This window comes from Danio rerio, chromosome 3 (genome assembly GCF_049306965.1).
Source record: "Danio rerio strain Tuebingen ecotype United States chromosome 3, GRCz12tu, whole genome shotgun sequence".
Taxonomy (NCBI): Eukaryota; Metazoa; Chordata; class Actinopteri; order Cypriniformes; family Danionidae; genus Danio; species Danio rerio.
In genome coordinates this window covers 2969175-2996876 of record NC_133178.1, presented here as the reverse complement: position 1 = coordinate 2996876, position 27702 = coordinate 2969175, and the positions used below count along the sequence as shown (strand labels likewise).

Below are 27702 nucleotides of genomic sequence, written 5' to 3'. Positions count from 1 at the left end.
CAGTTCACAGAGCGAGAGGGAGGCTTGAGCTCAGGTAAATCTCAAAAACTCCCAAGCTGAAGTGGCTAAGGTAAAGTAGTTTGAGAAGGAAGGGAGCTATACAAAGTGCCTGTTTTGCTTAGTCTATTACGTATGATGCATGTCTTTGGATAGTGGGAGGAAAACTGAGAACCTGAGGGAAACTCACATGGACATGGGGAAAACATATTGACAAGATCGCCTGTGGTAAATGAAAATTTTTTCATAATCCTCACTTGAAATTAGTTCATAACTAAACTTCACATGTTGCGAGTTACTACCATATGTGTTGTGTATTAAAATATTTTTGCCTTGCTTTATAATTTTTCATATGGTGTGTTCTAAAAAATGGGTGAAGCCAAACTCTAGATAACGGCTCCTGCGTCTCCTGCAGTTTTTCCTTGTGCAGATAGTTGTTGTGTTTGGGCCTGACTGTTGGCATAGCCAGAACACACATTGTCTCTGTACATTACGTATATAATTTTGTAGAAAATAAATAAGTTTTGTGTTTTGCTGGGGATCCACAATTTTTATTTTTTGCTTTGCACTTAAATAAACACCTTGAACTGAACTCATCCCTCATTACTGGTTTTGTACATCTGCACCTCGGTCATCCTATCACCCCCGTGACAAAGTCAAGGCACTTTATAATGTCTATTTCTTCCACAATTTTCAGCATAATCCTTGTTTCTCACTTGCACCAAAAATGTGCTCTCTTGCTTAAAGCCATTCACATTTGTTTGTCTTCAAATGCCTGACAACTGCCATGTGTGCGTCCTGTAGCAAAATGAAGTGAAATGTTTCTGTACTGCATTTTAATAATGTGACTAAAATATAAATACTCTACGTCTTTATTTGATTTCAGTTTAGTTCAATGATGACTGTAGTGGGATTAAGGTAATCAAAAATCTCTGTTTACATCGTTGACTCTTAATCAGAGTATTGTCTTAATCATATTACAATCAGAGTATTTGTGTCCATGTAACATACTCAGTGTTAAAAGACTATTGTTGTCTATTGACACCTGTCAAATAGACAACAAGCACAACACATACTACAGACTTGTTTGCACACAGAACACATTCACTGAGAGAAATGAAAAGACACACTTGACTCCATCTGTCTCTGCTGTTGAATATATTTACAGTGAGCAGCTGTTTTGTTTTTTTGCAGTTGCATGTCTTGTTGTTTTCCCCCAGTGTTACTTAAACTTGTCCCTGTAGTGAATGTTGTCAGACCAGAAACACAGAAACAGGTTTTTACAGTTTTACAAGAAAGACTCCACCTGCAAACCTCTTCCTGATCTCACACTGACAAAAACAAACCTCTGAACACGGAGAAACTGCGACACACAGGTACAGTGTCACTTTTCCTTACAAATACTCTCTTTGTTTATTAAATGAAATATACATGATAAATGAACACTTGATGATAAATGTGATTAACTGTATGAACTGCGGCAACATCTGTGAGTTTCTCTTTCATTTTGGAAATAATCACATCAAAAACAATTCACATTTGCACTTAGAGATTTTCTAAATTCTTTATGTACAGATTAAAGTCAAAGCTCATGTTGTTCAGCACAGATTTGCTTAATTATAATTCGTAATGTGTACTTTACTGTCTGATGAAGCAGATCTCAGTCATGTGGTTTTGTGTGTTTGTTCATCGACTCACATTTATCAAATCAACATACAAAGTGGGCATACGGTCATTTGAACACAAACATTGAGATTGGGGGTAGCTACGATCCAGTCTCACGTCTGGTCACTCGTGTACGCAGGTTTTTTAGTTCACATGAAGGTCTGCTTTAACTGGTTGGATGTCTAAAAGAGATTTAATGGCTTTTCATTACATTAATATTAGATTAAGCTGTTGGTCTTCTTGTATGTATTTAATCGTTTGAAACAAGGTTAATCATTGTTTTGGTGTTAGATCACTTTCATTAACATTAAATAAACTTTACAAAAAAATAAACCTTGAAAAGTGCCGAATAAATAATTGACTGAGGTGTGCTATACAGTGCGCATTAGTGTTACTTAAGTCAGGCTTTCTGTTATCAATATGAAGCACTGTTTATTAACATGTAAAAAACAGCTAATTTTAGACATTTGCAGAATAGCTCAGTTAAGAACAGTTACAGGTCAGTCTCAAGTCTAAAGAACTACAGTCACCAGAGGAGCTGTACCTCCGCAGTCAGCTGAGCTGCTTTAAAAACTATCTGAGACATACCAGCAGACTCTTATCAGAACTCGTTTGCTGTCAATCACTGCACTAGATTATTGTCTTACTGTAATATGCCTCAGTGAGTTGCGCTTAAAGAATCGCTTATCAAGAAATAGTTTTATGAATGTGGGGCTCTTTTTGTATTGTTAAAAAAGAATATAAGAATATAATTTAAACACTTTTTTCTTAATTTCTACAATGTGCATTCAGAAATTGCATTAATTTGTTAGTGTCTTATTTGGTCACAAGGGGGCTGAGTTTACATGCCAGAACAGGCTAAAGCTTATGAGTTCATTACTTTCAGTTTCGCATTAGCGCTCCTCTATCTCTCTCGGTCAAATAAATGTATCTTTTTGACTGGGTTATGTTCATCCATGTCTTATTACACGGCTGTCGGTAATACTCGTTTCTGATTGGTCAGTTGCAACATTGCAAGGTATGCTATACCAAGATGACAACCGATAAATAACACAGGCACATCTGGGAGCTTTGTATTGCCTTGACCAGCAGTGAAAACATTTGACTGTTATGTCCCAGAACAATGTTTTGTGTTAAATCTTTATGTTTTGTTAAAAAAGCTTTGTAAAAAACAGGATCACCTCCAGGACAGTTGTTTTCACCAGATAAAGCCCTTCAGTTTTATAGACAATTTTCTACATTGCTGCATCTTCAGCTAGACTGCTTAGAACGTCCGTTAAGAATTGTCATCAGACAGAGGAGCGTTTCTCAACTGGGTGCCGGAACTGTTTTCAGTGGCTTACGGAGTGTTTTTGTGATGCAAAACTTTAACTTTGAAACAAAGACGTGTGTTAAAGTCATTTAACTTCTGTTAAATGCGGTTCAAGTGTTGTTATAGTGTACTCTTTAATGCAGAAAACACACACTCTCTTACACACACACACACACACACACAATACTTCACTGCAATATGGTATGTAAGCCATGCAATTGCCAAAAATGATCAATAAAGGTCTGTTACTGATACTCTGCTGGCTGATTTGCATGTTGATTTTAATCGGGAGCGGTTATGTTTCATTTAGTTAGTGTGTGTTGTGTTTTATTTACCACAGTTTTTTTTTTTCATTTCAAAACGCCACATTATTTTCACTTTGTGACACTTCAGTCAATGTCAGTGGAACAGTACAGTAGGCTAAGTGTGTGTGTGTGTGTGTGTGTGTCAAACATTTTGGTGAATTACATTTGAGAAAGAGAAAATGTTGACGGTAGCGATGACGAGACTTCATTTAAACGACACAACATGCCGTCTGATAACAAGGGGAAAATGCCTCAAAGCTGTCCAAGTGTGAGTGTTTATGCACATCAAGCTGCCGACTGTAAGTTCGAAGCCTTCTTGTACATGTAAAGCATAACGGGTAATTCTGCGTTCTAAGAAATAGGTCCATACAAAAGTGCTGCTGTTAAGTTGAATTGGTGTGTTTGTTTATTGCCTCTGTGAAGTGATGCTACATCAGTGTTTGTACTACATTGACTTACAGTGAAGTGAAGCTGAATTAGTGTGTTTGTTCATTGACTCAGTGAATCTGAATCAGTGTGTTTGTTCATTGACTCACATTGAATCTGAATCAGTGTGTTTGTTTATTGACTCAGTGAATCTGAATCAATGTGTTTGTTCATTGACTCAGTGGATCTGAATCAGTGTGTTTGTTCATTGACTTGGTGAATATGAATCAGTGTGTTTGTTCATTGACTCTGTGAATCTGAATCAGTGTGTTTGTTCATTGATTCAGTGAATCTGAATCAGTGTGTTTGTTCATTGACTCAGTGAATCGGAATCAGTGTGTTTGTTCATTGACTCAGTGAAGCTGAATCAAGTGTGTTTGTTCATTGACTTGGTGATTCTGAATCAGTGTGTTTGTTCATTGAATCAGTGAAGCTGAATCAGTGTGTTTATTCTTTGACTCACAGCAGGTGTGCAGCTCAACATGACAGCAGTCTGGAGAAATGAACAGTCTCAGGTCTGATGAATCTTTTACAGGATGATGAACAAACAGGAAAGATGATCCACTGAACACTGAAGAAAGACGAAATAGGAAACACAATATCAACATGTCCGGGAGAGAAGGCAGAGGTGAATTACACACAGATTAGATTAACGATTCATTAAATCACTCTAAACGTTTTTTTATTCTGGTTATTCTGCAAGTGAAGTGTCTCTGTCATCACCCTCTGCTTATACTACTGTACTTTATCATTCATGCTTTATTTAATACCTAATACCTTCAATACGCTCAGCTTCTCATACTTATGCTTTAACCAATATGCTTTTAACTGTGTATTGCTTCTTTGTGGATTTAGCACAGCTATTTATTTTGCTTTTGTAAAATGATTATAATATAAGGCTTCTGTTTCATACAGTGTCTGCCAGTAGCAGTACTGCTCACAGGAGAGCACACAGCAGGGAGAAACCTCCTTCACGTAAGTCTTTACATTTGTCAGTACACAAAAGCCTCTAAAATCAATCTAAATAAATCTGTCAAAACTCAGTTTCATCTCCTACTAGACATGCTATAATGTCATTTTTATCTGTGCTGTTAAACTTTCCCCTAGCCTAATCAACAGACTTCAGCATTAGCAATAATTACAAGGTCAGGATTTGTTTCTCAGATAAGTCTCAGTGTATGAAGAGTACAAAAGACACTAAAAAGCAATTATGCACGTTTAAGTTATACAATTTTAAAAACTACATTTTTTTAAATCTATTTCTTTTTTTTTTTTTTTTTAGATTTGATCAAATCATGTTTTCACCCCCTAGATAAAAGTAAACAAAAGACAAATAATTTTTTTTTTAAACTTTTGTTTTTTATTCGTTTTAACATAACGGAACAAACAGATCACCAGAGGCATCACATACAATTATTACATTCTTCTTATACAGTCGTTTTTATAGTACAGGTTACTCTCCCATTAGCCCCCACCCTAACCCGTCAGTAAAAGGTACTGTGTTATAAGCATGAACACCAACATAGTTTCCTTCAAGTCCATATGATTCAGTCTTTTACAATCTGTAATGTGCGGTCCAAACAAAATATTTCACATATATAATATACATATATATGTACATATATTGAAAAAATAATAATAATAAAAATAAAAAATATAAATAAATATAAATAAGGGGAGGAGGGGGGTTCGCACTCATTGCAAAGCATTTCCTAGCAAATTATATATTTTCTATATTCTTATATATAAACCATTTTGACCAATTTTTAAAGCATTTATCCATGTTTAGTCTTAAAGAAAAGGTGAGTTTCTCCATTTCAAACATATTATCTACAATTGTTATCCACTCATCCTTTGTTGGTGGAATCTCTTCCAACCATTTCTTGGTTATTGCTTTTTTACTAACATAATAGTATTTTGAGAAGGTATTTGTCTTGTGCATTAAAATTGGTTTGTATGTTTCCTAAATATATAGTACCAAAGCTATGATCAATCTCAAAACCCAGTATTGATTCAATTTCAGTGACCACCATTAACCAATAAGATTGGATTGCTGGACAATTCCAGAATATATGATAATAATCAGCCATAAAATTGTTACATCGTCTCCAGCAACGTGCAGAATCTAAGTTACCATTCTGTGAGTATTTCCTTTTTGGAGTAATAAAGAATCTAATCATATTTTTCCATGAGAATTCTCTCCTTTGACCAGAACTAGAGGTAGTATGTTGAGTTTTACAAATATTTGTCCAATCTTCTTCTGACAGAAATATGTTCGCCTCCTTCTCCCATTTCTCTTTAACATATAAGGTAGAGAGAGACTTGGCAGACTGTATGTATGCATATATTCTTGATACTAGTTTCTTATGAATACTACCTTTATATGCAGCAACAAAAATGTTAATGAGACTCAGGTCACTTCCCTCCTTATTTTTAATGTTTTTATTAAAGTGAGTTCTAAGCTGTAAATATCTATAGAAATCCTGTTTCTCTAAGTTATATCTATCAATTAGACTTTGAAAGCTATCTAAATCTGTCTTGGATGAGATTGTACAGTATGAAGTAATGCCGTTCCAAATCCATTGTTTAAACCGTGCGTCCATCTGAGAGGGTTTAAAGTCTCTATCATATGCCACCCATCTTAACAGCTGTGCATGTCTCTCCAACTTTAGGGTTTTGCACTCTTTAAACCAAATATTAAGAGGAACCAATGTCCAAGTGCTTAATTTGTTGGAGTGCATAGTCAAAGTCCTTTTGTCCCCTAATAAACAAGGAAGGGGAAAGTCCAACTGATTAAATTCTGATTCTTTCCATTTTGCATCATAATCATCTATACACCAGCTGACTAGGTGTTTTAGTTGTGCCGCTTTATAATAATCCTCCAAACACGGAAGGGACAGTCCTCTCCTTTCCTTTGTTAATTGTAGTGTTTTAAGTCTCACTCTGGGTTTCAGATTCTTCCATATAAATCTCGAAATCATTTGATTCCAATCCTTAAATTGTTTTTTTGGTATTTCAATAGGTAGAGATTGGAAAAGAAACAGCAGTCGCGGCAGAACATTCATCTTTATAATTTCTATTCGGTTATATAAACTTAAAGGTAGGGGTGTCCAACTATCCAGGTCTGTTTTTATCTCCTTTGTCATAGGGCCATAATTAGTTGTATACATTTTAGTCAAATTCTTAGGTATATTAATCCCTAGATATTTAATATTCTTTGTTTTCCACTTAAAATTATATTTATTACGTATGTTTTCCTGTGGTAAATAATTAAAAGAAAGGCATTGAGTTTTGTGTAAATTTAGTTTATATCCTGAATACCAACCAAATTGTTCAAGGCAAGACATAAGTTTAGGTAAACTAGAATCTGGGTCGGAAATAGTCACAAGGACGTCATCTGCATGCAGGCATATTTTATGTTCTGTTTTTTCCATTGGAATGCCTAAAATTTCCGTATGTTCTCTGATAGCCTGAGCTAATGGCTCTATGAATAGAGCAAAAAGTGTGGGACTTAAGGGGCATCCCTGACGACATCCCCATTCCAGTGTAATTGAGCTGTAGACGTTACCATTTATTTTAATCTGGGCTGTTGGTAAATGATATAATGGTTTAAGACTTCCTATAACTTCTTTATTAAAGCCAAAGCGTTCCAGCACCAGGTACAAATATTCCCATCGCACCGAATCGAAAGCTTTTTCAGCATCAAGGCTAATTGCCAAAGATTTGTAATTATTTTTACTCATGTTCTCAAGTAAAAATAAAGCACGTCTTACATTATTGTGTGTCTGCCTATTTTTAACAAATCCTGTTTGGTCAGTATCAATTAGTTCAGGAACTATATTCTCTAATCTTTTTGCTAATATTGATGCGTATATTCTGTAATCTATATTTAAAACTGAAATAGGTCTGTATGAGCCGCATTCTGTCCTATCTTTTCCAGCCTTTGGTATTACGGATATAATAGCTTGTTTCCAGGACACTGGGGTTCCCCCTCCCTTAAGAATATGGTTAAAACATTTTAGAAGCATAGGTTTCAGAAATTCCTTAAAGGTTTTATACCACTCTGCTGGGTATCCATCTCCTCCCAGTACTTTGTTTGTTTTTAAGTTTGATATTGCATTATCAATTTCTGTTTCTATAATTTCTTGTGTTACCGATTTGTTTTGTTTCACTCCTACTGATGGTAAATCTAGAGATTCTAAAAAACTTTTTATAATTGAGGGGTCTGCCGCTTCTGGCTGACAGTATAGTTTCTTATAGTAATTTTCAAAAGATTGTGATATTTCTTCTGGTTTGTAACACATTACATTGGTTTCAGGATCCTTGATTTTAAAAATTGACCTTTCTGTTTGTTGTTTACGAAGTCTCCAAGCTAACATTCTTTTAGCTCTGGGACCGCTCTCATAATAGTTCTGTTTAACATATTTGAGTTTAATCTCCACTTGTTTGTCAAGAATCTTATTTACTTGTTGTTTTATTATTTTTATTTCATCTAGTAATTCAGGTTTATTTAATTCAATATGTTTCTGTTCCAGTATCTTTAATTTATTTGTTAAGACATTCATTAACATCTGTTTTTCTTTTTTTTTCCTCGATGCCCACTTTATGAGCTTTCCTCTCAGCACTGCTTTGGCATCTTCCCATATAACACATGGTGACATATCCTCATTATTATTAAACTCAATGTAGTCCTTAATTTCTTTTTTAATGTATTCTTTACATTGGCGATCATTCAGAAAACTAGTATTTAGTCTCCAAATAGTGTTTTTGGGTTGAACATCAAGATGGAGTCTCAAATACAGTCCTGCATGATCCGAAACATCTTTAACTCCTATTTCACAGTCTATAATTCTGTGCCTCTCTGAGTGATACATGAAAAAATAGTCAACCCTAGAGTAAACCTTGTGAGGATGGGAGAAGAAAGTGAACTGTCTACTAGATGGGTGGAGTTCCCTCCATATATCAAACAGGCCTGTGGCCTTTAGCATCCTCTTAACAAACAGTGATTCAGAATTTGTCTTCTTTGTTGGATTTGAAGAGTCAAGGGTAGGATGCAACTGTACGTTCCAGTCCCCCCCCCCCCACAAATAAGAGTACCCGAAACTTCTGAATTTATTAGGTCAAATATTTTCTTAATTAATATTTTATCCTGTCCTGGTGGTCTGTAAATGTTAAACAATGTTACTTCTCTCGAATCGAGTATCCCTTTCACCAGAATGTAACGCCCTTCTTTATCAGCAATTTGGTTGGTAGCCTGGAAGGTCACATTATTTGATATCAATATTGCAACTCCTCTAGCATGTCCCTTATTATATGATGAGTAAAATGTGTTTCTAAATCCTAACCTTTTTAATTTTTCATGTTCAGATTATACCAGATGAGTTTCTTGCCAAAAAATTATATGTTGGTTCTCTCTTTTCATCTTCGCTATGAGTTTACTTCTCTTGATGGGATTTTGTAACCTGTTAACATTAAGTGATATTATTCTATACTCTTGTTGCGACATGTGTCATCATGTACATTATCATACTGTAAGCCCTGGATGATCATTACATTATAACAGTTAACACAAAACAGGGAAAAAAATAAAAAATAAAATAAAATATAAAAATAACAGTAACTTCCATAATCAAAGTTTCTTCCAAAGTAACTTCTGTTTGGAAAGGAAAGTCTCCGGTTAACGAAGGGCCTCCCCAGTGCAAACCGATATTATAAATCAGTGCACTTAGTGGAACTAATTCTTCCCAGAACTCCCAGACAATTTTTTTTTCGCATTTATAAATCTATTAGGCTAGAACTTAAACAAAATTATTTTTTACATTTTTTACAACTCAAATCGTATAAATGTTTAGAGTTTTTAAATGAATATTGTCCTTATTATAACATTTTGGTAGTTTTAATAGTAGATGTAACAATTATTATTAACTGATTTTACCCTGAAAGAAAGTCATTTAGTATCTCCAATGTCTCGGCGGAAATCCTGGAGCCTTTTCCGCGTTTTCTCCAGATGTGTCTCTCTGCCGCGCCGTTGCTTTGCGCCCGCTGTCTCCCAGGATATTTTAACGTTACTCAGCTTCTCCATGGATGCCGATGGGGAGGTGTGATCCTCTCTGATGTTAGCCGTAGTCACTCCTTTCTTTTGTAGATCCTCCATAGCTTCGGTTACGCTGTTATAAACAACTGGACCATCTTCAAAAAATACACGAAGTTTAGCCGGAGGTGGTGTCTGAAAACGGAGACCCTTTTCTTTGAGAAGTTTCCTTATTGGAGCGAATGCTCTCCTCATCTTCTGGGTTTCCGCGGGGTAATCTTGGTCAAAGTACACTCGTTTACCATTCAGGTGAACTTCCTTTTTTCTCCAAGCCGAACGAAGCACCAATTCTTTGGTTTTATATTCTAGAAAGTAAATCACAACAGATCGGGGATTAGCATTCGGCGGCGGCTTGGGGCCGAGCGCCCTGTGACAGCGCTGTATCCCAAATTCGGTATCGGAGAGGGATAATTCCGTCTTGATGAAAGTTTCAATAAACTCCTGTATGTTGCTCCCTTCAGCCTCCTCCGGGATTCCGTGTAAACGTATATTGTTTCGCCGAGATCTTGCTTCGATATCCGTTAGTTTAGTCTGCATTTTCTGTTGGATTTCAAGGGTTTGACATAGCACTTCTTTAGCTCCGGTGCTCCAGTCCTCTAAATCCGCCACTCTCTGTTCGGCCTCCTCCAATCTACCCATCGCGTCTTTCAGATCTGTGGCGATTTCATCCAGTTTAACGTTGATATCCACTCTGAAGTTTGTCAAGTCAGTTTTCATTTCTGTAAGAAGCGTCTCGTGAAAGTTGTTTAAATCCGTCTTCACATCCGATCGGATAGCTTTAATTTCAGCGTATATAGCACCGATACATGCTTGAGAGGAATCTTTGGCCTCGTGTTCACCAGCGGTGCTTTCGTTTTCCATCGTTTGTTTCCCATGTTTCTCAGGTTTTTTAGGTAATTTACTTTTAGCCTTTCGTTGCTTATCTCCCTCCATGTTTGTTCGATAATTTCAAGAAGTATTTCAAGTTAAATTCGGGGAGTATAATATGTCTGTCTGGGAGCTCTCAATCTACACTGCCACTCGTTCCAACGCCATACCGGAAGTCCAAAAGACAAATAATTTTAATCACTGTTGCATACGTTTCAAGAGACAGTAAACATTTATACAGGCCTACAGTAAGCTTGGGTGGTATCCAAATTTTGATACCATCAAACCTCCTCCATATTTTACCCTGCTGTCCGGTATTACCATGCATAATAAAAAAAAAATTATGACGTAAGGCTCAGACAGCGTCACCAAACTGTTGGCTTGTGCCTAAACCATTAAGAAACTTAATACCTTTCTTGCGACCTTAGGTTCGCGGTCACCTGTTTGTCTTGTTTGTATTCTTCTGCGCGGGACACTCCTCTCATTCGCACACGGACACACACACAGCACTGCTCTCTCTCTCTCTCTCTCTCTCTCTCTCTATCTATCTTACACAAACACACACACACACACATCGTTCCTGCAATTTTTTCTGAAATTTATTCACACACCGCAAGAAATCTGGCCGGCTCCCGCAGTATAGCAGCGCAAATGCAGAGAGCTGTAAAAAATAAAATGTCGGGCCATAAATATTATACCCGATGGTGCCCGAGACCGACAGGTACATTTTGATTGACAGCTTTATAAAGCCCGAACCCGTTTACAGCCCGACATTATAGAAATGTGCTCATGCACACAACTCTTTTGCCTTCTTTTCAAGAATGAGTCATTTATATGTTTTAACATCGTTTATTCGTAACAAATGTAGACTATAGACTACTTGGAAGTTGGAACAAAGAAATAAAATAAGTCCTCTGTAACATTGTGACATCTCAGCACTCTATAGGTCTAGACACATACACTTAGCCATTAAATAGGCCAGCACACCAATGAAAAGAAATCGTGCTTAACAAATCAAATTAAAATAAACTCTAAATGGTGACGGGTATTTTGGCAATAACGAAATTAAGATAAAGGCTGTGCAAGATTTGTTTTGCCTTGTTTCGACTTCACTTCACAATCTGGCATTAGGGCGGTCGTGAAGCTGAATAATAAAAGAATAATGCCAGCATTAGCCTGTATACTCTGTCTACATTATGATTATATGGTTTAATTAATATTCATTTATTATTTAAAAACCCTTTACTCACCAAGATTAGGCTACGTGTGTTTGTGGAGGAACATTATTAAATCCGCACAGGCTTTAGCGCAGTCTTGCTCTCATGGTGCGTCCAGCAGAACTGAACACCCTTTCCTACTGCTACAGGTCAAGATGCAGAGTTCTGATCCGGCTGTGTTGCAAGTTTTGGGTAGGATTGTTTGTTCATCTTCTACCAGTCTGGAACATCCATTTAATTTCCATGACAGCAGTTTCAGTGTAGCGAGTGGCCTCGTCTTTTTACCTGTCAGCTTGTGGTTTAGGGCTCTAACGTAATACGCAGTGTATGAGCGACCGACCAAATACCTGCGGCTAGAATAACCGCTCCTTCTGAGCTAGTGACTGGCTTGACCGCCGTCAAAATTCGCTTTTTTTACTACTTCGTCATCATTTGTTTCACCTTTGCAGGGATGGATTTTAATGCAGGGATTTGGATTTTTTCGGGTCTCGCCGGGTTCGGGCAAAGATCTTCAGCTCTAATGCAGACCTCTAGTTCATTCATATTTACCACGTCTCCCTCCTTTTTCAGTCGAAACCAGAAATACTGCCAAACTGCAAGTCACTTTGGAGTGCGATTCGTCACCTCACCTCTCCCCCTCCCTCTCTTTCTCTCTCTCTCTCCTCCATACTGTCCCGTGTTGACAATCACGTATACTTTTTGTAGGCATTAAATGAAGGATATTTAATTTTTTATGACGTATAACGGTATTGAAAATGACACCGTTGCTATTTTTAGATCCCACGTTATACCATAATACCTAAATACCGCGCAAGCCTAGCCTACAGTATATACTGAAGTAGACTAAAGTTGGTCCCATATTTAATAGTCGTCTGCTAATCAGTTCTGTTTGATTGCAGTGGATAAAGGTTTTCCAGATTTACTTAAGAAAAGACACACAGTGGAGAAACGGGACACAGACATGAGTGTGATCATATCTGATGTTTCTATTGATATATCAATGCTTTTAAATCTTCTTCTACAGTTTCAGACTGTGAGAGGCTAAATGTGTTGGTGTGTGGGAGCGACGGCTCACTGAAATCCTCCATCTCAGAGCTGATCCTGCAACACACACACAGAAGATCAGAGAGTGTGAGGACAGACGTGGATCTTCATGGTCGTCTGATCAATGTGCTGGAGCTTCCAGCTCTGTTCAACACTGGGCTCTCAGAGGAGGAAGTGATGCGTCAGACTCTTTGCTGTGTGTCTCGCTGTCATCCTGGAGTTCATGCTTTCCTCCTCATTATTCCTGACGCTCCACTCAATAATGAAGACAGAGCAGAAATGGAGGAGATCCAGAAGATCTTCAGCTCCAGAATCAACAAACACATCATGATCCTCATCATGCAGAATTCAGAGCATCAGACAGCAGAACTCAATGAAGAAACACAGGCTGTCATTCAGAGTTTTGGAGGAAGACATCAGTACATTAATCCTGAAACACAAGAGGCCACATTGATGGAGAACATTGAGAAGATGCTGGAGGAAAACAGAGGAGGCTTTTACTCCACAGAGACATTTCTGGAAGTGCAGATGAAAAAAAATATGGAATATGAAGAGATGAAGAAGAAACTTCATTCACTGGAGACACACTTTCTGTCACAAGGTAGGAGTTGAAAATGAATTTGGGTTTTAAAATATGAGGCATGAATTATATTAAGTGGCCTTAACTGATATATACTCGCACTGAAACAAATAATTTGTTACAATCTACTTGTGTAAATGCATGTTTTTACATTGTGCTTGATTTAAATACATGCATGTAATTTTTATCTTTAATCAGTTTCTGTTATTATATTTGTAATTACACTTTTGATCATCCCTTACACCATAACCCACCCTTAAACCTACCCATACCACCAAACCTGTCCCGAACCTCATCCGTATCAACCTCAAGGGCACCAGAAGCCTTTTGAAATACATTATGAACACGTTAAGTAAATTCTAATCATATTTTAATGCAAGTACAAAGTACTTAAGGCCACTTGAAATAAAGTGGGACCCTTTTTTCAATGTATCATACGTCTATATTTTCAAACTAGTCTGATGGTACAAAAACCAGATACACAGTCAAGCTTAACTTTTCACAATATATATTGCAGCAAGTCATAGAAATACTACAAATTCCCAGAATATTTCTCTGCAAAAAAAAATAAAAAATCAATTTGATGCTTTTTGATTGACGTCAACTAGTCACGACATAAACTACATGGCAGCTTTTAGCACTAAGGTGGTTCACTGAATGTAACTGCCCTCTGATGATTTAAAGTAATTTCTAAATGTTATTTTTCTAATGTCACCATCAAATGTTCATGCAAACTTTGAGTGAACATTAAATCGTCAAACATATGCAAGTTAGGTCATGCCACATTGTAAGATTCCCCTAAATTAGGCACCAGATTCAGCGTGGTTCAGCAAGTCGACTTGGAGACAGGAGAAGAGACCAAACTGTAGTTAGAATGGTTTATTCTGCAAGCCTAACACACACAGGATGAGCAGGGATAGATATACATAGTGGGCTGACCTTTAAAAGTTACACAACGGAAGGAAGACACTCTTAATATGGGCATGCTATACAAGCAACATAAAGAGGAAATGTATAGCGCGGGACTTTTCCACTGTGGGAGCAGTCTGCAAGATTGAAACCAGACGTTGACCTTAGACCTCCGACGCACATACATACACACAAAACACAGGCGCTTCTGCTTCTCATGCAAGCACACTTGAAAGAGGACAAAATGTTCTCTCAGTCCCCTCTTTTAGGCCAAAGGCCTAACGCAGAGGAATCTTATCATATCGTTGACCCATCATACTGTCCATTGTGGCATAGATTCGATTCATTAAACATTGCAAGAGAAAAGGACCACAACAACAAATAAGAAGGAAAATAATACATACAGGAATTATCATTGTAAGAAAAGGAGTCACCCAGCCGAACAGACCCATCATCCAACCCCAAGTTGTGTCGGGAACATAATCTGAAGTCATGGCAATTTTTAACCCTTGGAGAGTAGACATAGCAGTACTCATTTACATACCCCCCCCCTGGGATGCTTGTTAAGAGATCTAGAGCCATTCTATTTTGCAAAACCATGGTACGTAGATTACCCAGCTCCTTATTCTGGGCCTCATTAATTATTTTTTGAGGCATTCAGGAATAGGCCCATGCGATAGTCCAGGGTCTCAATTCTTAGTAGAGCTTTTCCCACACCTATTTGCGGAAATAGAGCCAATACCATTTTACTACCAGTGGTCCATAATTTGAAATCCTCGGGCACATCAGTACCCCATACAGAGTCATGGGGCTTCATTTCAGGGACACTGCGTTTAACTCTTTGCTGTACTGACAGGACCTGGGCTGTCACAATAAAAGTGTGACCAGTCACATGCACAGGGGCACACTGCCCCGTCCAGTTGGCCGGTAGGGACATGTAGGCGTTTTTCCCACACAATCACCACCCACCCTGGACCACATAAGTGCCATTTGAGGGTCCTGAGATGTCGACTGGGGCTCCTTCTCCGGAGCAGAAAATCTGCTGACAGTTGACAGTGCTTCCCATAAAATGAGAGCCCTTGGTCTGGTTGTAGCACACAGGGTGTGTAATAGAGTGGTTAATAAAAACCTTGTGGCTAATAGGTGAGGGTTTAGCATGGCCAAATTTTACCCAAAATAGAGCATCACATGTACCATTTCTAATGCCAATCCGGTATGGATCGTAGTCATCGACAATTATATATGCGTCCTGGTACCCTGATCCTGCAAAACTGGCAGAACATTTAGCAGAGGTCTTATTCATGGGTTTGGCATAAAGAGGGGTTTGCTTGGCTGAATGAGGCATAACAGAACATACATAACAACCAGATACATTATATGACCTAGCTAAAACCTTCACATATTGATACCACATATTAGTTCCAATAGGATTGTCAGCCCCATCCTCTGCCCATCCGAATTCATGATCATGTGTCCAGCATTAGCTTGAGCAACAAGAAAGAGAAACAGTCCAATTGTCCGCAGCAAAAAGGAAGTCATGCTGACCCTTGCCTTAAGGTAGACAGTGCTACGTGTTTAGCTCCCATCTGTCTCCCAAACGCAATTGTGCAGCTGTAGAGGTGAATTGCAGCTGTAGAGGTGTCGTCTGTGCTGAGGGGGCCCCCAAAATCTGTAAAACAAAGAGAGTCTGCAGACAGATTATCATAGTACAAAACTTATACATTTTTATTATTCAATAAGTGCTCGTTTTATCCTGGTTGCATGGATCCACTGTGGAGAAGAGGAGGTTAAAACGGCGGTTCTGGTTACAGCCACGACATCCGTCGGGGGCCATATTTGGGGTCCCCCAGTTCTGTGCTCATTTTATTGAACTGTCTAATCATTACTCTGTCACCGGCCTTAAAGGGGTGTGTTGGGTCTACCGGCATCGTGGCTGAACCAGAATGTATGTTAGTCCAGTATGCATGCAATGTTGTTAGTAGCTGTTGTGCACATTCACTCATATGAATATCCAAAGAACCGTCACCCAGTGTGGTACCCCTTTGCCTCCATGGTGAGGGAAAGGGTCGTCCCATCACAGTCTCATAAGGAGAGAGACCGTGAAGACTTTTGTGAGGAAACATCCTCATGTCTGCTAAAACAAGAGGTAGCAAGGCGAGCCAATTAGAATGACCTGCATGTTGCATGGCTTTTCTTAATTTGTCTTTAATAGTCCTATTAGTTCGTTCTACTATGCCAGATGATTGTGGATGATAGGGAATATGTAGCTGCCAATTAATTTGGAGTTCTTTAGCTAGAATTTGTATTACTTTCGCAGTAAATGAGGTTCCCTTATCTGAGTCTATGGCACATGGTATACCGTATCTTGTAATGATTTCTCTTGTCAAACATCTGACAACTATATTAGCATCTTCTTTACTGCATGGGAAGGCTTCAACCCATTTTGAAAATTTGTCCACAAAAACCAGTAGATATTTATTAGGACCCCTCTTTGGCAGATGTGTGAAATCTACCTGCCATTCCTGAAAAGGTGTTTCAGGAAGGGGCAATTGTTGATGTTTGGCTTGAGGTTTAGTGATATTGTTTTGAGCACATATCAAACATCTGTCTAGCGTATTATTAACATGGTGCTGTAAATTATTGATGCATAAAAATGAACTCATTGTCTCTATTACCCCTCTTCGGCCGCGGTGTGTAACGCCGTGAAACTCGCGGACGAGAAAAGGAGCACATGAGGATGGGAGGCATAAACGGCCTTTGCCATCTAGCATTATTCTATTAGGATCAGTCGTGGCATCACATTCAGACCAGTAAGTATGGTACTAAGTATTTAGTAAGCTGCTGTTTTAGATGTGTCAGGAGCTCCTTCTGATCATCTTTCCACGCGAGGCGTGTTTTTATACGAGTGCGTGTCTTTTTTCCATCATCTGATTCCTCTTTTAACTGTCTCTGTTTGTACTATATCATGCTTGGGATCAAGAGCAGGTATTTTTGTTGTTATTTCTTCATTGTCATAGGACGAACCCATTTTGGTTTGGAGGATAAATCGATAATCTGCCCCAATTAGTTGGCAGTGACACGAACTGCGCAACAGCATGTCTACAAATTGCAGTGGTTTGTCCACTTCGGGCAGAAGAGATATGAGATCCTTCAGAACAGAGGGTGAGGGCGGAATTATCTCTGGCAGAGCATGAGATAGATTGCGAAGGCCCCGTATAAGGGGGCGGTGACGTCATGGTGGTTTTAGCAGCTGCAAGAGAGCCCCTCTTATCTGCCGTAAGGGCAGTATTGCTTCTGCTTTTGGGTTTTGGACAGATTTCAAAACGGTTTTAGGTGTAAAAATGCCCTTTTTATCTCTCCATATAGAGCTCATTGTATACCATGTGTCATATCCATTCATCATATACTGATCATCCCACTTAGGATCCCCATATCCTTCATATGTTAATTTATAGGCTGATTGGAGAAAACCTGGATCAAAGGTTCCTTCCCTGGGGAAGTTTCTCCACTGGGATTGCCCCTCTGTCCACCCAGCTAAATTGGACAGCCAGGGTTCAGTGTAAAAATCCCCACCCACATCTATCCATCCATTGCTTTGGACTCTCACTGGGTTCTGGTTTTTGGATATCCTTGTCCCATATTGCTGAAGCTGGTGCGTAATACGTTATCTTTTTAATAAAATCCCCTGATTTGTGGAACCCAAATTTAATTGAGTACGACAACACAAATCCTTCTGTGCAATTTACTGTTTGAAGTAAACTTGACAGGATAACAAGTGTCAAATTAATAAATTTCCCTGATTTGTGGAACCCAAATTTAATTGAGTACGACGACACAAATCCTTCTGTGCAATTTACTGTTGAAAGTAAACTTGACAGGATATTCTGTGCTCTAGAGCACAGACCTCTCTTTCTTGCGCAACCCAATTTTTAATTAAAATCTTACGATTTCCTGAGATACACCGGAGCAGGCAGTGTGAATAAAAATTCTCTTACCTGATCAGATGTATCCCGGACGAGCCCCCAGGTCTGTAAGATTCCCCTAAATTAGGCACCAGATTCAGCGTGGTTCAGCAAGTCGACTTGGAGACAGGAGAAGAGACCAAACTGTTGTTAGAATGGTTTATTCTGCAAGCCTAACACACACAGGATGAGCAGGGATAGATATACATAGTGGGCTGACCTTTAAAAGTTACACAACGGAAGGAAGACACTCTTAATATGGGCATGCTATACAAGCAACATAAAGAGGAAATGTATAGCGCGGGACTTTTCCACTGTGGGAGCAGTCTGCAAGATTGAAACCAGACGTTGACCTTAGACCTCCGACGCACATACATACACACAAAACACAGGCGCTTCTGCTTCTCATGCAAGCACACTTGAAAGAGGACAAAATGTTCTCTCACACATTCAAATACTCTCAAGCAGATGCTAGCCCATCATGTTTATGCAACCCTGGAAAAGTCATGTGATTGGCTGTGATTGTCCTCTGCAGCGTAGAATGATGACATATTTTGTGAATGAACCATGAAGCGCGCAGAAACTGAAGTGCGCAGCCGGTGGAGAAGTGACAAACATCATCCTGCACCTCTGGCCAAGTGGCAGCTTCAAGCACCTCGCAGGCAACCAGCACTCCCTTGGCGCTGCTAAGTCCAGTAAAACGGACCATGTAGGGCTCCTGAGACAGGCCATCTGGAGAAGAGGGAACTTGCTTTCTCCCCGGGGCCGGGCTTTTCATCCAATGGCACTTAAAAAAATGCCACCAAACCTTAGAGAGAGAGAGCATGTGAGAGCCTAAACTCTGCCAGTCTGGGACGCTATGCCTTCCGGCTTGCAGGTTCTGTGCATTTCACCAGTCTTCTTTCTCCCACTCCTCGAGCCCCCCCTTCGGAGCTTGGGTGCAAGTTGAGAGAGAATATCTCTCCTCCAGCTCTTCCGCGGGAGCCCAGTGCTTCCTGGATTAGCACACCTACTCCGTGCTGCCCCACTGCTGGTACGTCAGCAATTGTAGCGATGAATCCATAAGCGAGAGCTCTGCCTGCCTGGTTAGCACGGGCCAGCCCTTCGCGGTGTCTCATACACACAATCACACTCAGTTATGAGATTCAATTCGCGAAACGGCCTCCCAAGTTCACGAGAGTGTATTTTAACAGGGTCAGCCCCCTGTTCGCCCCTGTCTTTAGAAAGGAGATTGCTGTCCACTTGGCGAAGGATGCAATCGAGTCAGTCCCTCTCCGCTCATCATGATGCAGTGGCTGGCAGCACTATGGGAAGGCATAACCTCTTCATCTGGTTCCTTAGAGGTGCTAGGCGAATTAATCCACCCCGCCCCCTTCTCATGCCCTCTTGGGATCTCACCTTCTTTTTCACAAGCCTGCATACAGATCCCTTTGAACAACTCAATTCAGTATCTTTAAGATTACTGTCCTTGAAGACAGCTCTGCTGGTCGCGTTGGCATCAATTAGGAGGGTCGGGAACCTGGAGTCATTTTTGGTCAGTGGCTCATGCCTGGAATTTTGGCCGACTTACTCTCGCGTTGTCCTGAGACCCCGCCCTGGATATGTGTCCAAGGTTCCTACCACACCATTTAAGGACTAGATATTGAGCTTGCAAGTGCTGCCCCAGAGGAGGCAGACCCAACCCTTTGATTACTTGGTCCAGTTTGCGCTTGCAAATATATCTGAACGCACTCATTGCTTTAGATCATCTGAGTAGCTCTTTGTCTGTTATAGTGGTCGGCAGCAGGGAAGTACCGTATCTAAACAGTGGTTGGCCCACTGGATAGTCTATGCGATCTCCCTCGCTTACCAGAGCCAGGGCAAGCCGTGTCTCCCAGGAGTTGTGCGCACTCCACTAGAGCATCACATCCTCTTGGGAGTGTGCACGCGGTGCTTCTCTAACAGACATCTGTAGAGCTGCAGGCTGGGCGACACCTAATACATTTGCAAGGTTTTAAAATCTGCGAGTCGAGCCGGGTTGCTCAAGAATTTTAGGTAACCCTTGGTAATTGAGGAGACAACTCAGTTAAGGTGTTGAAACACGCTTGCTGCACCATTCTCCCTAACAGGGAGATACTTGCATTTTCACTCAGTCAGTTAAGTTCCTCGCTCAGGTGAGCCCTGAAGAGAGTCCTCCAAGGCCCCCAGCACTGACTCAGCGAAGGAGTCACTTGCTGGCCTGTTACTCTTTCAGATGATTGACTTTCTGAACGAAATCCCCATAGGTGGATTCTCCACCATAGCAGTTCTGTTCCCTAAAGGGTTAATTTAGTAACTGGAGCATTAAATTGTAAGCAGGGTTTAATTTGTGCCGGATGTGGCACCCCTGAAATCAGATCCGCCACCTCATTATACCAATCCCACTCCTCACACGCACCCCCGACCCACAACTCTCATCACTTTTTTCTGCAACTTCCCAACCCACTTAACCGTGGGCAACACCCCCCCCCCCCTCCACTCACCTTTCATCCGCAACAACTACTTCCACAAACACCCCCGTCCCCTGTCAGAGAGGCAAGAATCATGGGTAAAGTGACCAGTGGTAGAGCTCATTGGCACTCCACAGAATCATGGGTAAAGTGACCAGTGGCAGAGCTCATTAGGCACTGCACTGATGATTGTGACAGTTTTGTTTCTATTAAGTGTTACTGAATTGTTCCACCAATTCATCACTCAGTACGTGCAGGGGGAACACTGTAACATGCTGGAGACTTAGGTTTTTACACACACAGAGGCAATTTGTGTTACTTGTTTTGTTCTTGTTTTGGTGTTGCCAGAATTGTTGCTTGATGCTTCTTATTTTGAGGTGAAAGGTGAATGATAAAACTAAAAAAATAATAATCATTCAAACCACTTTTCATGAGTGTGAGAGCACCCTCAGAGTAGACGGAAAGCAGCATACAATTGCAGTGTCAGATTTGGTAAAGGGTAAGGGTATGTGTCCAACAAATAAACATGCCAAGATCAGAGCACTTTAGAGCATTTCAACAGAACTGCATTAACTAAGAGTTGAACATTATTCAGCTGTCAGCACATTTAAAACACCAAACACAAAAAGTGTCTCATCAAATATATGCTACTGGCATTCTGAAAATGCAGCTGACATACTGACAAACATAGACAACATAGACAAAAGTGAAAGAACTCTGACATGCAGATAAACATAAACGAATTGATCTATGATAGAAAAATCTTCTATGACTAAAGTGCTTACCTGAAAACACAGGGGGTGCAAAGAACAATCAGACTAATTAACAAAAGTCTATACCAAAGAACAAAAAAAAAAAAAAAAAAAAAAAAGAGGCCTTTTTTAATAATCCAGTTCAAAAGACTGACTAATGTTGATTCCTTTTTACAGGTTCAGCTGAGAGAGAAGATGAACTGAGGATTATTCTTCTGGGAAAAACTGGAGTTGGAAAAAGTTCAACAGGAAACACAATCTTAGGAAGAAATGCATTTAAAGCAGGCGCATCACAAGAATCTGTTACTGAGACAAGTCAGAGAGAATCATCTGAAATCAATGGCAGACGCATCACTGTGATCGACACTCCAGGACTGTTTGATACTGAACTCAATAATGAGGAGATCCAGAGAGAAATCAGACGCTGCGTCTCCATGATTCTGCCTGGACCACATGTGTTCATCATCTTGCTCAGTATAGGACAGAGATTCACTGAAGAGGAGGCAAAATCTGTAGAGTTTATAAAGGAGACGTTTGGTCAAAACTCTTTAATGTTTACTATGGTGCTTTTCACTAGAGGAGATGAGCTGAGGAATCAAACCATTGAAATGTTTCTGGGAAAACCTAAATCTGTGGTTAGAAAACTGATTAAAACTTGTGGAAACAGATCCCATGTGTTCAACAATAATCAGCCTGAAGACCGAACACAAGTGTCTGAACTACTGGAGAAGATAGACAACATGGTGAAGGCAAACGGAGGAAGCTTATACTCATGTAAGATGTTCAGAGAGATGGAGAGAGAAAAACAAGAACAGCAGATGAAGATCCTGAAGAACAGAGTCAGAGAAACAGAAGAAAAGATGAAGAAACTAGAAGAAGAGAAAGACCAAATGAAGATGATGATGGAGGAATGTCAGAAGGACAGGCAAGAGGAAGAATTAAAAAGACTAAAAATAGAAAAGCAGAATTCAGATGAACAGATTCAGAGACTCAAAAGTAAACTATATGAAACAGAAGAAAATATCAAAAAGAAAGAAAGAGAGAGACAAGAACAAATAGAGGATTTAGAGAAGAGACTGAAAGAAGAAAGAAACCTGAGAGAAGATCAACAAAAGACTTTAGAAGATTTACAACTGAAATTCCTTAAACAACAGCATGAAGATGAACTGAAGAGAAGACGAGTAAAATCAGTTTCTATGTTTGCTGAGATCATCTGTCAGAAACTGAAGGAGCCCATTGAGCAGAGCGTCTACAAGAAAACTGCCAGAGATTTAGCAGATGAAATGAGATCAAACTGTGAATCACTGAATGGAAACAGATCAAATCTGGAGAAACACATCCTGAAGACACTGGCAGAAGAGGAGGACTTTGACAAATACATGAACTACATTCATTATCCCAGAGGTCACTACAAGAGTTTCATCAGAGATGAAGTCAGTCGCTACATCAGAGATAAGTTCAGCATCAGTGTTTTACCCAAGATGAAGGAGAACATTAAACTCCTGCAGCAGAAGATCATGAACGCAGCACATCAATCTACTGAACATGTTCAAGTCAACAGTGGAGATGTTGGTTTGTGGTTGAAGAGTTTCACACAGCAGCTCTCAGATCAGCTGATCTTCTCTGAAAAAGACCTCATTGGAGTCAAACATGATGATGTTGATGATTTCAGACTCCTAGAAGATGTGATCAGACAAGAGCTTCCTGCTGTAATGTCAGACATCAGCAGCAGATTCAACACAGACACATTTCCAGTAAAGCTGGACTATAAGTTCAGGCCAGATGATCTTCTGATTGATCACTTCTGTCAGTGCTGTTGGGTTCAGTGTCCGTTCTGTGGAGCCACCTGCACAAACACCATAGAAAACCATGATGGAGATCACAGTGTTGCTTTTCACAGAGTGAGAGGAATTAATGGAAGAAACTACTCCCAAAATCTCTGTGCTGATTTTTGTACAGATTTAGTGGCAAGTGGTCAAGAGTTTAACACACCAGATGGAAGGTTCCCTTGGAAAGAATACAGAAGAGCAGGAGGAGTTTATGCACAGTGGAGCATCACTCCTGATCTCTCTGAACTGCCCTACTGGAAGTGGTTTGTCTGTAGATTCCAGAAAGATCTGGAAAAAGAGTACAATGCAACATTTGCAGGAGGGAGTAAGATCACAGATGAGTGGAGAAAATACTCAAAACGAGATGCTATTGAGAGTTTGGATAAATACATGTAATGGAGAAGATAAAGAATCAGACTTGAGTTGACACCTCTGTTTCTCCTCAGATCAGTCAAAAGTCAGTTTCTATTATATTCATCAATGAGTCCAAACTCAACATCTCAGAGGAGTAGAGGAGCTCCATCCCAAGTCTTAATTTCTTCTTTAGTTTGAGCTATTTTACAGCTTAATTCAAATAATAATGGCATCTGAGATCAAGAAGACAAGTGTGGGCAGACAAATATGAAATCACTATCAGACTTTAAAATAATCAAACCCTGACTAAAGATCCAGCTGAAGACCAAACGGACCAGCGGGCTTATTTATCAACTCTGCATACAGAAAAACTACACATACACCAGCTTTTATACTGTACTAATAATGTACTTTCATAATGTACTTCACTTCAACATGAACACATGAGAGAATGTGCATTACTCCAGGCCATCTTCATAAATGCTGTGTGCACATTTCTTGTGTTTTTGCCCGTTGGTGGATCTCAGAGGCAATGAAGTGAAGATGCAAACAACTTGACCTTATTTGATTTATGAATCTCATTCTAGTGGACGTCTGAGTATGTACATTTTTTTTTTTTGCTTATTGAGATACGAGGAGTGAGTGAGAATTCTTCAAGAAGCCAAGGCTCCTAAATCTCCACATCCCAGACCAAATTGAATCTGTTCTTTTTTACAGATTATAGTCCCAAGACAACTTCTTGCACTATAAACTTTACACCATGGGATCGACACTGAAATGCTATACTTTAAAAACAAACTTTTTTCTCTTAATATAAGCCGTTTTGTGTAATTTAGGGATTTGGGAAGGTTGTGTCCCTGTCAAGGAGGTCCACATAGGGCTTGCATCTGTGTGAGCTGAGTTTAACCAAAGACTGTAATAGGCAAGTTCTGCTTCTTCATTTGTTAATGTTAACGATGCTCCCGGTTGGGGGTTTATGTGTTTATCAGAGTCATTTTTATTTTGTCTTTTGAATTTTTAGGTGTCACTTTGCTTTTATTTTGTGCAGTATCACATTAATGTCCAAATGTAATGTTTTGTTTGTTTACCTCTGGACAACTGGCTTTATGTCCAGCTCTCCCCCAACCCCAGCATGGAAATGAATCTAGAAATCCTTGTTTGTTTTTAATAGATTAAAAGATTAGCTATTTTTAGGAATTTAACTCAGGAAAGAGCATTTAAAGAATGTCAGTCAATAATAGTTTATTCAATGTCTATGTGGTGTTTGGCCTCTATTTCCAGGACATTTTTTTTACATTTGCGGTCAACGGGGAGCCACTATGAATATGTTAAAGAGTAAAAGTTATAGGGTAGGGAAATGTCCTCAAACCAGGGTTTGAAATCAGGGCGCCCTGACGTGGTACTACACCATATGTCAGCATGCTAACCACTAGACTATAGAGTGGAGGAACTATGATGTAACCTTGAAGGCGAATCGGCTGCTAGCATAAAACTGGTTCCCTCGATAAAGTCCCTATAGGATTTTCCCATAGGCTTTTCGAAGATTGTGAATAATAAGCTCTGTGTTCAAACACTGTTCATTACACTTACACGATTTGTACAGCCAGATAACCCTTACACCAAAATACAACTTTAAGCACTTTTGGATCGTAAATGCAAACACAAGAATTAAAAAGCTAACATCAGGCTATAAACGGACTACAGAGCCCTCGGGGCGCTCGTCTGTGAAGTCAGCACCACTTTGCTGCAGACAACTTATCAAGCTTTTTTTTAGAAATATGGTCCATGACAAAGATTTACTCTCTCGGTTTATCATATTATAATCCACGCTATATATTATAAACAAATAAATACACAAAAAACGCATAGACCTATGTGCCTTTTGGATAGTTTTTACATGGGAAATACATTTTGTTTTGCTTTACGGTTTTTGTAAAAGTTTTAAAACTGTGATTGTAAATGTGCCCACATAGTATTATCATCAGACATATTTAAATAAGTATATCACTCACGTGCACACAGCCTGCTTACCTTAACAGATGACAGAAATGAGGCGTGAGGAGGAACAAGTCTATCAAATACCTGAAAATTCCATCATGGATCACATTCAATACTCTTTTTATGTCACAAAGTACAGTGAAAAGCAGCTCATACAGTCACACATGCTACATATTTCATGAAGGAGTGTACACAGCAGTTATGACGGTGTTAAATGTGTTCAGATGAGGAAAAAAAACAGATGAAAAATCAATTGATACTCTTCATGAAAATACCTAAATCACCGACAAATCCAAAGCCCAACACAAGCGAGCTGCGCTCCACAACAGATCATAATAATGTATAATGTCTCCGACACTGCCTGTAGTCCCATTTAGCAACTTGATAGCAAGTGTCTTTTTAAAGAAGTATAAGCGATATAAAAACTCAAGAGTGTGCTGTAACTGATGTGTTTTATGTTGTACAATAAAGCGTGAAAGTATCTTGAGTTTGTGTTAGCCACAGACCTTATTTAAGCAATTTTACTAAATACCCATTTAAAAAAAACCCATTGACTTTGGGACGAGGGAACCGGAACTGCTAAAATGCTAACTCGCTTCCGGGTTTTTGCATCAAAATTACATCATAGTCCCTCCACTGTATTGTGCCAACAACTCCCGGGAATTCTGGGAGACTTGGGATGTCTGGGACTGTCCTACAATCTACAGTTTTTGGGTTAACGTTTTCATTATTTTGTCAGAATTTCTGAAAAGCAAAGATTACAACTCTTCTTCATTAAAACTGAATAGATGATAGTGTGATCTCCTTTATTGTAACTTGAGTCATCTAATAGAGTGGTGTTGGAGAAACTAAGATGTCATCTAAAATATAAAGTATTGGTGACAGCAGATTAATTAGTCTATTTTACTTAAATTTTCTTTTTTTATAAGATGCTTTCTTCATTTATATACTCTGACATTGTTTAGTTTTCTTCTCTTTTATACTTTTATATTCACAAATGTGTATGTGTGTATATTTTAAATATAGGGTAATTTTCTATTCTCAGTCAAGCTGTCTACATTGAAGTCAATGCTAATGAATATTGTTCTTATAATTGCTGTTAACTTTAATGTAAGAAAAAAAAAACTGCATGACTAATAAAATCACCTGAGATCACCTGAACAGTGATATTACAATTCAAAACTACCTGCTGTTTATGATGAGCCAGTAAAAATCCATAAGCTTAATCACTATCAAAGGTATATGACAGTAGTGTGAACATATAAATGTAAAGGGGGGTTACACATTGGCTGTATCACCGCACATATGACAGTCAGAAGTAACGCACTCCGGACGGGCACATTCAAATGTTATTTAACACAAAACTATGTGGATGACGCTCTGTAGTGTGGCGTAGTGAGTCATAGCTGAGCATCGGTATGTGTTACCTTATAGAAATCTATGCTCACAAAAAATGCATGGCACTGCGTCATGGCGGTGGTACATCCGGTGTGCGACCCCCTTAAGACTGTTCATCTTCTGTAATGATTAGATAAATAAAATAAAAGTGTTTTAAAAATGAAGTCTCAGACTTGTTGATCTAATAATATGCAAAGCCAGTGACGACACACTTCACTGTACACTAATATTGGCAGCGTAGCATTTTTTTTATTATACTTGCATTATGGGAGACTGTGTTTTGACTATAAGGTGATGTGGAAAAGCTCTACCATTTTGAAACTCAAATATACAGTAATAATGTTAAAAAGGCATTTGTAATACGGTTTAAAATAAACATTTAATTTTGTCTCAAATGAAGCATCGAGATGAATGTTGAGGTTATATGTTGGATTATAGTTGATCAGGAGTCACAGTTCAGCACATGTGTAATTTACTGTCTATCACTGATGTCGATTTTACATGCTGAATCAGAGAAACTCCTGCTGA

General features: G+C 39.2%; 3 protein-coding genes across 6 annotated transcripts in view; 1 reads left to right on the top strand and 2 right to left on the bottom strand.

Moving 5' to 3' along the window:
• The window catches only part of LOC141381087 (uncharacterized), a 460537-nt gene that overhangs the window by 192930 nt on the left and 239905 nt on the right, over window positions 1-27702 (bottom strand). The gene's annotated exons all lie outside the window — the stretch shown is intronic.
• The window catches only part of LOC100149234 (interferon-induced very large GTPase 1-like), a 59963-nt gene that overhangs the window by 13779 nt on the left and 18482 nt on the right, over window positions 1-27702 (bottom strand). The window lies entirely within an intron of this gene.
• LOC110437770 (uncharacterized) lies at window positions 1326-27334 on the top strand. Of its 3 annotated transcripts, none has more exons than XM_001340798.9 (5): window positions 1326-1373; window positions 4174-4333; window positions 4621-4680; window positions 12905-13525; window positions 21773-27334. In XM_001340798.9, exons 2-5 carry the CDS (start codon window positions 4312-4314, stop codon window positions 23818-23820), a joined length of 2751 nt encoding a protein of 916 aa, XP_001340834.4. In that variant the 5' UTR covers window positions 1326-1373; window positions 4174-4311; the 3' UTR covers window positions 23821-27334. The 3 variants fall into 3 exon arrangements, with proteins under 3 accessions (XP_001340834.4, XP_021330495.1, XP_073799942.1); XM_021474820.3 differs by having other exon boundaries at window positions 4171-4333; XM_073943841.1 differs by lacking the exon at window positions 4621-4680.

What these genes read in the sequence shown, in the direction of transcription:
- LOC110437770 (XM_001340798.9), top strand. Translation starts at nt 4,312, where the DNA reads ATGTCCGGGAGAGAAGGCAGAG. An exon ending in GTCCGGGAGAGAAGGCAGAG is followed by an intron (nt 4,334 to 4,620) that starts GTGAATTACACA and finishes TGTTTCATACAG; the next exon opens with TGTCTGCCAGTAGCAGTACT. An exon ending in GACACACTTTCTGTCACAAG is followed by an intron (nt 13,526 to 21,772) that starts GTAGGAGTTGAA and finishes TCCTTTTTACAG; the next exon opens with GTTCAGCTGAGAGAGAAGAT.